Source organism: Daktulosphaira vitifoliae, unplaced genomic scaffold (genome assembly GCF_025091365.1).
Source record: "Daktulosphaira vitifoliae isolate Bord-2020 unplaced genomic scaffold, ASM2509136v1 Scaffold_1, whole genome shotgun sequence".
Taxonomy (NCBI): Eukaryota; Metazoa; Arthropoda; class Insecta; order Hemiptera; family Phylloxeridae; genus Daktulosphaira; species Daktulosphaira vitifoliae.
The window spans coordinates 19,533,869-19,548,753 of record NW_026099572.1 but is presented as its reverse complement, the minus strand read 5'-3'; the positions used below and the strand labels follow the sequence as shown (position 1 = coordinate 19,548,753).

Below are 14,885 nucleotides of genomic sequence, written 5' to 3'. Positions count from 1 at the left end.
AAAAAAGTATTCAGGTAAAATATAGTATAAAAAAAACTCAGCAAACGAACAGAATTTTATTTACGAATTGAAGCTTAAACAAAATGTTTTATTATTAAATTTTGATAAAAGTGGTAATTACACATAAAATTACTGATTAAAGATACTTGGTATAATTTTCTCTATTTTCGTCTGTTTCCATCGATTCTGAGATATCATCATATGAGGCATCAGGATTTAATCCTTAATGAAAAAAAAAAATAGATAAATTGTATTTTTTAATTTATCTCGCAATAATTGCAAAAATCAAAGAAAGTTATCTAGAAATGAGTCATTTTACCTTTTTCGAGAAAATCGATTAGATGCAATTCATTATTGGGTTGAGATACATTAACCAAATCTAATCAAAATTAATTTATTATACACCAATTACAATAAACTTTTTATTTAACTATAACTATGAAGAAATCATTTATACGATTTTTGGTATTCAATACAAATAAAAGAGTAAGTTATTAAAAAAAATATTTTTTTTTTGTAAAAGTCATATTTTTATTAATTATTATTACAGCATAAATAAAAAAAATGTATTTATGAATAACTCATTTTACCTTTTCCGAGAAAATCGTTTAGTTGAAGTTCTTTATTAGGTTCAAATACAGTAACCAAATCTAATAAAAATTAATTTATTATACACCAATACGAAGACTATTTTATTTAAATAGAACTATGAAGAAATCATTTAGAGCGAAGAATTTTTCCTTTATTAAATGAATCAATAACTTGTAATTTCCGTTGATTTTTTAATTAATTTTCCACTTTATTAAAATATTGATATACAGGTTGGCCCAACACTCACTGACAACTTAAAGAACTTTTGATCCAATTGATACTATTTGCTAATTTTGTTTTTTATATTTAATATACTTATAGGCTATAATAATAATGTTATAAATATCACTTTTATAATTAAATAAACAAATTATAATTTTAAAAATTTACGAGAAATGTTTAAAAAAAATTCAAAATAACCATTATTTTAAATAAATTTTAAGAAATAATTTCGTAAAAACATTTCTTATTATAGTTTTATTGTTCATTTTCTGTAACATTTTAAATTTTGTAAAAATTTATTCTACGGTATCAAACGCTGGCTATGTTTTATAAAAATATAGTTTAAAAAAACTAAAAAAACACGCTTTTAAAGTACATCGAACTAAAAAGTTAAAAATAATTTTTAAAATAAACTTAAAATAATTCTGAATAAAAAATACTAGTATTATTGTGATAAAAGCTTTGGGCGCTCAATATACGAAAAATATGACACAAAGCACCCACGCTTTTATCACATTAATACTAGTATTTTTTATTCATAATTTTTTTAAGTTTATTTTAAAAATTATTTTTAACTTTTTAGTTCGATGGGCTTTAAAAGCGTGTTTTTTTAAACTATATTTATTTTTCACTTTTTAGTTTCATGTTATGATAGTAGTTGCTATCAATATCATGGTTGTAACGGGTAACGGGAAATCAGGGTTCGATTCCGGAGAGGGAGTCTGAGAAACCCAACCCAACCCAACCAATCACATCCAAGGAAAGCAGCAGGCGCGTAAATTACCCACTCCCGGAACATGGAGGTAGTGACGAAAAATGACGATACGGGAATCATCCCTCGTAATCGGAATGAATACTTTATATTTCTTAATTAGAATAAATCGTGTTAATATATAAATTGTAATAGTAATTAGAATATATATACAAATAATGCGACTTAAGTACGTAAACGTATCATGCACTAGGTATAGCTGTGTTTTTTGGGCGGGCGGGTCGGACTAACGTTATACCTGAAGTATAAACGGCGGTAGGAATATATACGTAAGCCGTATGATACGCGGATGGTATTGGTCAGTCAAAATAAAAATTTGTTTATATATATATAATATATTTATTATATTATAATATTGATGATAAGCACGCGTGTACGGGTACGATAACTAAAAATAAATTTTTATAGGAATAAAGTTGTCGTCGTATGGTGAGAGAGGCGTGGTGTGGGGTGAATGCGTTATGACAGTCTAGTCTAGACCAGAGGTTCTCAAAGTCAAATGAATCACGGACCCCCCTCTAAAGACCTACAGTTTTAAAGACCTAACCCTGATATGTGCTCGCGGACCCCTGGGGGTCTGCGGACCACACTTTGAGAAACTCTGGTCTAGACGACGGAATATGCGATAACGCGTGGCGTTTGGAGAGTTACAAACAAACATACATACATACATACATACATACATGCATACATACATACATACATATATACATATATACATACATACAAACATACAGGTGAAACTAATATAAGCGTTTTAAAAAAGGACAAAAATAAACACAATTTTTTCACACTAATTATGATATGTATATGCATTTTTCCATGGAAATTTTTAACGTCGTAATGAACGGCTTTAATTCATATAAAAACACAAACAATAAAAGAGAATCTCTTTAGTTGATAAATCTATACTAACTAAAATTACAATTTATTTATCACGAGTCAAAATTTATATTATACCAAGTATAAGGTCTATTATATTTACAAACTTGGTATTAATATGATAATAAAATATTTGATAAGGCAATTATTACTAATCACTCTTATTTAAATGCATAAGTAATTTTCATAGAAAAAGTTACACACCTCCAAATTATAGTAATTAAGAAAAGATAGTATTTTATTCTGTCCTTTTCTCAACATGTATTTCAATGTTTAATACAATAAATATATATAAAAATTTGATATATATAAATATAAGTAAAATTAGCCACAAGTGATCAATTTTTATTATATATAAATATATATCAAAAATATGAAATTTCAAATTTCCACAAACTTTAAAATTCTACAAATTATTTACTACTGAATATTAATAAGATATTTTTTTACCAAAATTTTTCTTAAAATCTACTCTATAAAATAGCTATCTTAATTTTTTTTTTTTTAATTTTATTTAAAATTTAAAAATAATTTATATTTTTAATAAAATTTAAAAAAATGAATTATTAAGATATAAATATAGACCTAACGTATAACTATTATTAAAAAAAAATCAGCTGGATCAAAAGTTTTTTAAGTTGCAGTAAGTGCTGGGCCACCTATATATTAAGAATATTTAGATAAAATTTAGTAATTTTAAATAATTTTACAATGCATTATTTAGTTTACATTAACAATAGTTTATCTACAAGATTGTTTACAGTCTAAAAAAGAACACTCTAAATAATACTTAAATTATATGGGATATGTTGATAACAAAAATAAATTTGATTCTTGAATATTAATACAATAGTTTTAAATTTATGTGGCATATATTAAAGTTTAAAATAAAAGTAATACCTTTTTTTTGTGATGTTCTTTCAATTGTTTCAGAAGATTTATTAGGTCTTGGGTACAATTTAAAATCTATTTTTAAAAAATAAGCTTTAATAAGATTGTTTTAAATTATTTTTCATAAATGTATACACATTTGGTAGTGGTATCAATTTAAATAAATAATAATAAAAAGTACTGAGAACCAAATAACTTAATAGAAAGAAATAAAAAGACATTTTTATATAACTAGAACTTTGTAGCAACCATTTGTAGTAATAAAATTTACCTATATTTAATGAATCAATGAGTTCTAGTATCCATTGATTTTCAAATTGATTTTTGATATCTAGTAATATTAAAAATATATTAAATCTTGTTAAAGTTTAACACTGTGTATACTTGGGATTAAAGCATTATTGAGTTTTCCTATATACAGAGTGGAACAGATCAAACTCATATAACTTATGATCTACATAACATTTTATAATTTTTTTTTTTAATCAATTTTTACAATATAGAACTATATTTAAAATATGTTTTATGTTATTTTTTACAATTACAAAAAATATTTTAAAAATTAATTTTTTTATTAAAATTTTGTTTAAGATTTGAAGATTATTTATTATTTTATAAATAAGTTTTAAAGAAAAATTTTGATATCAAAAACTCTTATTTCAATTCTGTAGTTACGTTTATACAGTATTTTGAAGTTTGTTAAATTTTGATTTTTTTTACAATTTTTCTATGGTGTCAAATGTTAATCCATATTATGTAAAGTACAGAAGTAAACACTTATTCCATTATTTACTAGTAACAGTACGCGATTCTTTTTCCATGAAAATTATTAACATTTGATTAAGCATTTGTCATTTATATGAAAAAACAAGTAGTAGCGCATTAAACGTTATTATTATCCATGGAAAATAAATCGCATACTGTTACCAGTAAATAACGTAATAAGTGTTTACTTTTGTACTTTACATAATATGGACTAACATTTGATGCCATAGAAAAATTGTATAAAAAATCAAAATTTAACAAATTTTAAAATGCTGTATAAACGTAACTACTAAATTAAAATAAGAGATTTTGGTATAAAATTTATCTTTAAAACTTATCTATAAAATAATAAAAGATCATTAAATCTTAAAAAAAATTTTAATAAAAATTAATTTTTATAATTGCGAAAAATAATATAAAACATATTTTAAATATAGTTCTATATTGTAAAAATTGATTGAAAAAAAAAAGTATAAATTGTTATGTAGATCAGTTATATGAGTTGTCAGTTAGATCTGTTCTACTCAGTAGCGTGCCCAGGAATTTTAAATGGGGAGGGATGTCATAACTAATAGGTATTAATACAACTAAATACATTTAATGGGGGTGAAAGAATTAGAAAAAGATTAATAAGGGGGCTTTAGAGGTCAAGCCTCATTAAAATATTTAATAATATTTTGTGTTTTGTGTGATATGATGTAATGTTGTTATACAAATATACAATGTAATAATTACAACTTTATTCAATTATTGCTGTTAGGTACTCGATACTAGAAAAAAAAACGCAATGGGGAGGGATATGACCCCTAACCTCCCCCCTCCTGGGCACGCCACTGGTTCCACCCTATATATATATATAAATTTCTTTTTTAAGTATTTTTTGTAATTAAGTATAATTTATAATTTTTTAATGGAATAAAAATAAAAATTCATATTATACCTTCTCTTTGTGATTCGCTTTGAATTGTTGCGGAAGTTTTATTAGGTTTTGTATACAATTTTAAATCTACATTTAAAATATATGCTTTAAGATAGTTTTAAATTGTTTATTTACAAATTCTTACCATAATTAATGGACTCTTCTAGTAGAGGTATTCCAATTTGTAGAGTATTTCGGTCATACTGAAACCCTAGTTTATGAAATTTGTTTATAATTATGGAATTAAGCAGTAAATTGACTTTTTGACTCAGATATTCATAGAACGGCAAAGTCTTGTCATTATTAATTTTATGTTTGTATTCTTTATCCCATTTTAGCCATAGCGTTTTGCTATCATATGACACAAATCTGCAATACTTATAACATTCCCATTCAGTGTCACCCTCTCTATTACTAAAAAAATATATAGTAAATACTAAAAACATATTAGAGGTTGTATCATTTTCCAAATAAATATAGTTTTGTAATCTTATGTTAAAGTCTTCTAAATGTAATAATACATTTTCTAAAACAAAGTGATTATTTTTCCCGTTTTTTATTGGATAGCTATGCAGATAGTCCAGTACATAAAGTGTTTCTTTCATCAATGTTGCTAATGATGGAATTTTTTTTACAATTTTAAACAGCTCTATAGCGCAAATACCTCCAGTTGGATCACGTTTTCTAATCAAACTCTGGCAATGTTCTCCAAATTGCACGAATATGAAAAATAGTTTTTTTAAATCACTAATGTATGAACAAGCTAAGAAATAAGTTAATAAACGAATTCGTTTGTCACAATTAATTACATTTTCTTTTCCAATAATTTGCTCTAAAGAATAAGAATTTTTCAAGTATTGAATACAATTCACATCTTTTAAATTATTCCATCCATCATTTATAATGAGACTACTAAAAATATAATTTTCGAGATTTTGAATGTTTTTTGATTCAATGAAGAATGTAAAAATAAATATTATTAAAATAAAATAAGACTTTTTCATAATCAGTATTTATTTTGTAAAAACTGGAATATAATGAGTTGCTTCTATTTTATTTTAATGGTCGAAAAATTGTAATTGTATGTGTTTTCATTTGTTTTTAAATACTTTTCATAGAATCTACTATATATTCATTTGAACTTAAATTTCATCCATATATGTAACTATATGTAAATAATCTATTAATAAAACCTTAATATTTACATAATGGCAAAGTTGACGTTTGAGGCGTTATAATTTTTAAGATTTAAAAAAATATAGCATTGTTTGCGAATTTTTTATAAAAATATTTTAAATATATTATTCTAATAATGACAAATTTTTGAAATTAATATAAATGAATACATATTTTTGATTCTAATAGAATTTTACTTTTTTTTAACAACGATAATATAATTGTTTTACGACATTTTAAGAAATTGGTTGATTATTCTAAAAACAAAATTAACCCCTATTTCTATTATTATTTTCAGTTAGTAGTTGATTTATAAGTATAATTTATGAATTAATATTTACTAAAGCAATTCAACGTAGTTTAAAAAAATGTAGTATTGTATTTTTTTTGGAAAACTTATAAAAAATTATAAAGTAGTTATTACTTTTATGACAAACGTATATAAAAATTGCAGCCCTTCACACAGAACTTTTTAGATAATAATTTGTTGTTAATTATGAATAAATTGTCTGCAAAAAATGTTCATCAGAATCAAAAATATACATTAATTTCAAATCAACAATATATGATTTCCATCACCGATAATTTTTTATATTATTACTAATTAGTTAAAACTATAGGATATAACTACAAGGAAAATAGTTCTGTATATTTCAATTATCATCTATTTAAACAATATGAGTTACATAGAAATGATTAATATTTCTTTTGAATTAATTTATTACGATAAAAAAATATTTAAAAACACAAAAAAATCGTTTTAAAATTATTAAACATTTTTAATATTTAAAAAAAAGTAGTGCAAAATGTCATTTTTAACCAATTTTTTTGGTATTTTAAAGTTGATTTTTTGAAATTTTATATTTAAAAAAAATTGGATTCATTACCATAACTTTTAGTTCAACTTCAAGTTTGAAATTTTCATTATTAAATAGGAAATATTATGAGAATAAAAAAATAGTATTGTTAAGATTAATATGCAGTCAGGAAATTGCATAATTACTTTTTACTGTAAATTTATCAAAAAAGCTCAATATTTTTTTTCCATTTTTATTGTAATAGATCAGTTAAATAAAAATCATAGTAATCATTTTTAAGTCATTTTTGGTGTTTAAAAATATTGTACAATTGAAACATTCAGATCTTAATTATTTTTAATGATTTACTTCAACTAAAATAACCAATCAAAATTTTGTTAAAAAAATCTACTCAATTGAGTGTTTTATAAAATTTGATTATAATAATAAAATCTTTTTGTTAAAAACTTAAAACTTAATGTTTTATGAGAGCCATAAAAATAATCACATAGTAATAAAACTTTAATATGAATAAGAAATTTCTTCAAACGTGGGATGACTACAGTGATGGAATCCTTGAATTTATTCTTGATTTATCCTTGATATTTATTAAAGCTATTGAATCTAAATGAGATAAAAGTCAAATATTTAAAAAAATTTGTGTATGGTATTTTAAAATAAAATAAAATACAATCCAAAATTTTAAAACAAAAATAGCATACGGTAGCCATTTTTACCATGAAGATAAAATGAAGTTCGAATTTTGTTTTTCATATTAAAGTATATTATATAAGATTTATTTTAAGATATATATAAAAGTGCCCGTATTTCCGAAACAATTTCAAAAGTTAATTTTTTTGTAAAAGTTGTCATCAACTTGTGAGTTGATAAATCAACTTTTGATTTATTTTTGATTGATCAAATTGTGGGCAGATAAAGGGTCAAATTTATAAAAAAAATATATAAAATGATATGTGAATACCTCACGTATCTATATAAAAGAAATTATATTGATATGGTCATTTTTAAAAAGTTATGGCAGTTTTAAGTAAAAAAAATTGAAAAAATGTCGAAAATTAGCGATTTTTAAATTTTTGGAGATTTCTCCCATTTACGGGAAACGAGAGAAATTTTTTTAATTTTTGAGGGTGCTGATGTCGTCGACTAGTTACAATTTGTGATCTTTTGTATCGTTGAAAGAAATCGGTTCGCCGAGAGCTGAGAAAAAGTGGTAAAAAAAAAACTCTTCATAGTAAAATCAATACATTTTCTGCTTCGCACAGAAGCTAAAGTATACAAAATTAACTAGTCCACGTTAAGTTCCAATCTTACAAAACATTATTTAGATAGTAAGAAATTTATGATTTTCTATAGTTTGCAAAATGTTTCATAATCATTCATATGCAGTGATCGGTGTTAATGTAACATAGTTACAATTTCAATGTTTTCAAATAATTCAAATTTAAACATTACAAATGAATAAATAAACAAAATTATTCAATATGTTAATAATACATTCTAATAGTGTTAATCATAGTATTAAAAAAAATTTCTTATTTTCAATATTCATTATAATTATATAAACGCTACATGATTTTAAATGAACTGGGAAAATTAAGTGTGAAACTGTAAATTTATAATTTTTTTTTTTCAAAAAATGAATTCGCTACAAAAATAATCCAAACTAACACAAAAGGCTTGTTATAGTTATTGTTTGAAGTCGCCTTGTCGACTGCAACGAATAATTGTCTGAACTCAAAAGAATATAATATATTATATTATGAATATAGAAACACCCTGACTCATTTTGTGCAGACTGCTATTAATTAATCTTAGTTTTTTATGGACGTACACATTTATTTATATTTTCTTCGGAAATTTATATTAGGTACACATTTTTTTCAACGACTTAAACTTAATCGATTTACTTTTAAACATCCGGCAAGATGGTCATATTTTAGAAATGCAACCAAGAAAATAAAGAGACTAAAGATGTTTTAGAAATAGGAGGGACACACTGCAAAGAGCCCCCATAAAAGTTTTTATAGAACAGTATTTAAAAAACATGAAAGACGGTAGTTTTATTATCTCCTTCTTTTTTTTTTAAGAAATAAAGTGTACTTAAATCTTTTTTTATGAATACGTCTTGGTTAGAATTAGTTGATTAATAGTAAACAACTAGCAAAATATGTTTTCTTATTATAAATTATTTTGATTTAAAAAATATATTGTATTGATCAATCATTATTAGACTTGAATATAAAATGTATGTTGTGTGAAGGGGTAGAATTTAATTTTAAGTTTTTCTTCAAGAATTCTATGATTGAATAAAAAAGATAATACTATAGGCAGATATTTAGGACACTTACAGTAGTTAAGCCCACTTAATGTTAAAAAAGAATACATTGATAAGCAAAAACAAAAACATATCAAATAAAAAAACATAACATCCGAAATTTAGCTTACTTTAAATATTTACTAAAAGTTCTATAGCTAATAATAGCTTTTTATTTTAATTTGAAGAACCATAACTATTTGACGTCTTCTTGTATGTGTAGCTTAATAAAATATAATTTAATTACTTACTTTTAATTAATTAAATTATTTCATGAAGTTGGTCTTTGTTTTTATTTTCATAGAAAAAATATTCCATATGCCTTTATTGTTAAGTTTACCTTTATTGGTAAATTATTTCATTATTTAAACTATTGAAGTGAACTATTATTTCATCTCTTGTTAATTTTCATTAAAAACACTTTTGTTGATTTTAAATAATCCAAATAATGTTAAAAACAAGACAAATATCTTTTAATACCGACTGGATATACACTAACTGGTACAGGGATATTCCCCTAAAACTTCAAAATTTTCGGATTAATTTCATAGTATACAAACACTCGAAAATACCTATAACTTTTGAAATACTGTTAAAAATTTGAAATCGATGCGTCATTTTCTATTTTATAATCTAATTGATTATACCAGCTGCTATTTGAAAAAACTAAGTTAATATTCTTTTCAAATGTAAGGTATAAACATGAAAAAATTTTGTAGCAGATAAATGAAGGAACGGTGTGCCCATGTCGGCAATTCAACAATACTTAGCGCGCACTGCCTCGGATTCAAAACTCGTTCACAGGCGGCTTCATTTGCCGAACAAGAGATCAATTTAGTGATTGGAGTTTGTCTCCGGTGACAGACTACCCGCCGTCTCAGAGTATCGATGGTTAAGAAATCTCCTCCTTCGGGGATTTAATGAGCTTAAAAAGCGATAAAAAAAAATAATAATAAATAGAAAAAAAATAGAGTAGCTAGTGTTATATGAATCACTCTGTATATACATATCTTCGAAATATTAAAAAAATATCCATTCAAATTTCATTTTGTAAATAGATAAAATGCTTTATAAACAAAACATCATATTATTCAAAATATTTAAATACATAATTTCTTATTTATTTTACGAATTGCTACGTTTTTTACTAACCTACAATGCATACAAAAGATTTACCGTTGTTTAAAATTTAAGAAATTAAACACACGTATTCGATCAGTTTCTGATTAAGGTCATTGACGTGCAGGTGATAGCCAAGGTTGATTTAATAGGTTTTTTTATCATACACAGTAGTTTTCTAATTAATCTACATTATTTAATGATCCATTTTTACGTGACAATTTTTTTTTTATATTATTATAGTGTTAAAGTAACATGAATTTACCAATGATAACCAATATACTATAATAATAATTAAAATACTACCTTATTACACATTTTATTAGAAAATAAGCGATTTTTTTCTTAAATGCTTACTTGGCGTATGAACATATTTAGTTTCGATGTAAATTTTAAACTAAATTATACAGTTTTTTTAGCAATTCTATAACTATTAAAAATATTTTATTACTTTTCATTATAATAATTTTCGCAATTTTGGACTACATTAATAGCATATTATTTATTATTTATTTCTAATAAAAAAAAAAAATTTTATTTTAATTATTTTAAAATAGCCATTTTCTAATAAAAATTATGATGGGTCAATAACAACTTTAGGATGACTACTTATTGAGTTACAAGTATTTTAATACATAGAATAGATATGTAGTGAGGGTGGAATACACATATCTGAATAGAAACTGTACCCACAGCGTAAAAACTATAATATTTTTATGAACAAGTTGGTATAACCTGTATGTGTGTTGCAGCTATATTTATTATAACAATGACTAATTAGTAAAACAACTGGATGAATGTTTAACTAGTGACTATTTCTAATGTGAATTTAACCAAACGGTAATTAGGGAATAATGTTTACCGTTATACATCATTATTTCAAGTATAGAAAATTATTAAAAATAAGTCTAAAAAATAATAGGTTTCGTTATAGTTTAACTTCAACACCACTTATACATTATGATGGTTAGATTTTTTTGTTATTTAATGAACTTCTTATAATAGAGCATAATTTTTTGCTTCTAAAAGTTCAATAGAATATTAAGAATCTCATTTGTAATTTATACTACCACTCACTAATTTATCACTTATACAATTAACCATTTAAGTATAGAAAATTATTTTTTCTTTTATAAGCACTCATATTAAATAAAAGTAAATAAATACTAATAATAAAATAAATTAAATTCTTATCTAATAAGTACCCTTTAAAATGTGTTATTTTACCTACGTCTGTTAAATTTACTAAACGCTTTGTCTTTATAGTGTACTATTTTATTTTCCCCTAAACTGTTGTTTCTAGTCAATTTGTCATTGTAGAGGTTTGAGTAGATTATTTTTTTAATGAGGAAGTTAACATTTTGTGATAAATCGGGGTAAATTTTTCTAAATAAGATATCCTTGATAAGAAATTAAAAACAATTGGATGTAAATCAATAACAAACAAATGTTAAATGGAAATAATTAATTTATACTTTCCGATGAATTCAATTTTAATACAAACAAATTTATATACAAAATATAAAAATAAAATAATTCTAAACTTTAAACATAAAAATGCTTAAAATTATTGTAATATTACTTAATTTCAGGTAAACTTTGAGGATTACTCAATTCAATAAAAGTATTTACGTTTTCGGTCAATAGTGTGTTACTCAAGTGTTCGTTTAAATTTCAGTATCAATAGAAAAATGCACAACCAATTGTGTCACTACCAACTCTAAAAATACAGTAACATATTTATTATAGTTTATAATGCTATAGTTTCGGTTCAATGGTCAAGCATATAAAGATTTGGATGAGTTTGCAAAATGATACAAATTCTTAGGGTTCATTTGACACAAAAATATCTATCTAATATACGGCGTATGGTTTTTATCATATAAATCACCATACAGAACACATGTTTTTCTTCTTTTATTACTAATTGAGAATCCCAAGAAATTCTTGCCGAAAATTGTAATGTAAATTTTATTTGCTTTAAAAAAAAATGGTTAAAATTAAAAAAAATTATTTTCACATAAAATAAATTGTGAATTATAGACGGTTCTAAATTATTATCATTATTTACATTTAGTTCTTTTATTTCTTTTAAATATATTAATTTTTTTAAATAATATTTAGTAAGATTTTTAAGTTAAAAATATAATTCGTCACTACTTTTAAATGTTCTTGAGAAATAATATCAAAATCTATAGTCTGTAAGAAACTTTTTTTAAATATATCACTGAACATTATTTAAAAATCATAAATTTAAGAAGAATTATTATTTGTTTCTTTTTTTTTCAACATTTACAACTGAGTAATTATATGAAAAAGAGACTTATTTAATTACCTTTACATTCCATAATATGTAATTTAATGGTACTCTCAATCTGGCTAAAACGTCAAACCTTTGCGCCAAAAACTGGCAATCATCCAATGTTCTACATGCTAACGTCCAGAGCTCAACGTATTACTAATTTTAGTGCGACAAACTGTTTAAAAAATAAACTATCCATGTAAGTCTAATTTGAGAACATTATGTTGACTTTTCTCATATATCTATTACACCAAAAATGTTGTTTTCATAACAACTCGATTATTAATAGATAATCTTTATTGGGTGTTCAGCTACAGGTTCAAAAATTTACCATTATTGTTAATCGTTAAGTTATTGATAATTATATTACATTTTCGCAGCCACTTTTAATGAGTTTAGAAGAAGCTATCAGAAAAAAGCGTACTTATTTAAAAAAAAACTAAATCTTTATTGTGTTGTAAGAATTAGTGCTACTGATTTATTATATGATAGGTACAGGTTATTGTATTTCTATAAACTGGTAGTGATAAACGACATGATAATGTTTCCGTCATTTAAAAATAGGTACGCTGTTTTTTCGATCACCCCTAAGCTTTAAACAGCTTGTAACCCATTAAAAATCTTATAATTAAAAAAAAAATCTAATATAAAAAAAAAATAATAATAATGATTAGCTCTAATAGTAGCGATGATATTTTATCAGACGTGCTTAACGGTTTATCCTGTATATATATACTTTAAAAAAAATTTCGGCCGGTTCGAATCCCTTAAACCCTTCCAACAGGTATAGACTAGATTTTAACCAACTTATGACATACTAAAAACATAAATATACAAAAAAATTATGTAAAAATGGTGTTACTATTTGGTCATCACATAATTTCTACCCGCTTCCTGTAGTGGTAACCTATAAATTGTAAATCGTTATTTGATAAACGCGATAAAGATTATGACCGAAATAATTTTTTTTATCATAAAGCCGCAATTGCTATTGGTTCAGTTGGTATCGATATTGTAAATAAATCGCTGACCGAGGACAATAGAGAAACCCAACCGATTTTGCCACCCGTGCTCGCCCTAAATCACCACCCGGGATGCCCGACACCCTTAAAACTGAGATTTAAGGTTGCCTTTAGGCTACACCGCTATAGAGAAAGGCATGTGGTACAACTATAGTGAATAACAATATTGAGATAATCGCAATGCTAACAAAATTGTTGATGTCAAGCTTGATAGTCACGAATAAACTGCTTACAAAATAAATACACCAAATGTTTATCAATCTTTTCTTTTGATTTTTTCATAATATTTTACACGTTAATGTTAAATTACCACAAAACAAAAACTTGTAGATTTCACTCGAACATATACTCTTTGTAAACCTTTAAAATTACATTTTTACTTAATGAATTAAGCTTATTAAACAACAAAATAAAATTATCTAATCTTATTTCTTTCTATTTTAAAATATTAACTATTAGCGTAAATTGTATGTAAAAAAATTACCTAGAAAACGTTCAGTTGTATATTTTTATGTTTACACAGATTTCACTTAATAGAAAATTTTTTATCTTTAAAATATATACGATATTATATTGTATAATATAATAATATTATATTATACATGATCTGCTATTTCCTTATTTACTTTATCTTAATCAGGATGATTAAGATAAAGTAAGTCGAATGAAAAAGGGATATAAATATTATTTCTTATAAAAAAAAACCCAGCACAGGGGGGTCGCTGCACAGTGGTGACGTGGCATAGTTGGATCAAGTATAATGATATCTGACAGTGATTAAAATCACTATCAAAAAAAAACGCTTCGATGCAAATCTTTAGATAGTGTTTAATTTTAAAAAATTGGGGGATTATTCCAAAAGCTTCATAAACTGCTAGTTCCTTGTTTATATCCTGATTAAGATAATGTATGTCGAATGAAAAAGGGATTATTAAAAAATAGTATTTCCCATAAAAAAATTATATTGATCAATACACTTTTCAATAAGTTATAGCATTATAAAGTTAAAAATGTAAAAAATAAAATTGAGAATTTTCACACAATAATAGCATTTGGTAGCTATTTTCACCGTGAAGACAAAATAAAGTCCGA

At 24.1% G+C, this 14,885-nt stretch overlaps 1 protein-coding gene across 2 annotated transcripts; it reads right to left on the bottom strand.

The window, feature by feature from the left end:
• Window positions 1-37: 37 nt before the first annotated feature.
• LOC126896516 (uncharacterized) lies at window positions 38-7,541 on the bottom strand. 2 transcript variants are annotated; one of them, XM_050669409.1, is made up of 7 exons: window positions 5,188-6,207; window positions 5,064-5,129; window positions 3,630-3,689; window positions 3,368-3,433; window positions 591-650; window positions 320-379; window positions 38-222 (listed from the first exon to the last, which is right to left on the bottom strand). In XM_050669409.1, exons 1-7 carry the CDS (start codon window positions 6,044-6,046, stop codon window positions 137-139), a joined length of 1,257 nt encoding a protein of 418 aa, XP_050525366.1. In that variant the 5' UTR covers window positions 6,047-6,207; the 3' UTR covers window positions 38-136. The 2 variants fall into 2 exon arrangements, with proteins under 2 accessions (XP_050525366.1, XP_050525367.1); XM_050669410.1 differs by lacking the exon at window positions 38-222 and adding an exon at window positions 7,524-7,541 and having other exon boundaries at window positions 335-379; window positions 591-652; window positions 3,369-3,433.
• Between the last annotated feature and the right edge of the window lie 7,344 nt (window positions 7,542-14,885).

Excerpts from the sequence above, each read along its gene's own strand:
- LOC126896516 (XM_050669409.1), bottom strand. The coding sequence starts at position 6,046 with ATGAAAAAGTCTTATTTTATTTTAATAATATTTATTTTTACATTCTTC. Across the intron at positions 5,130-5,187 it reads AGAAGAGTCCATTAATTATG|ATTTAAAATTGTATACAAAA; the intron begins GTAAGAATTTGT and ends TTTTAAATGTAG. Across the intron at positions 223-319 it reads AATCGATTTTCTCGAAAAAG|GATTAAATCCTGATGCCTCA; the intron begins GTAAAATGACTC and ends TTTTTCATTAAG.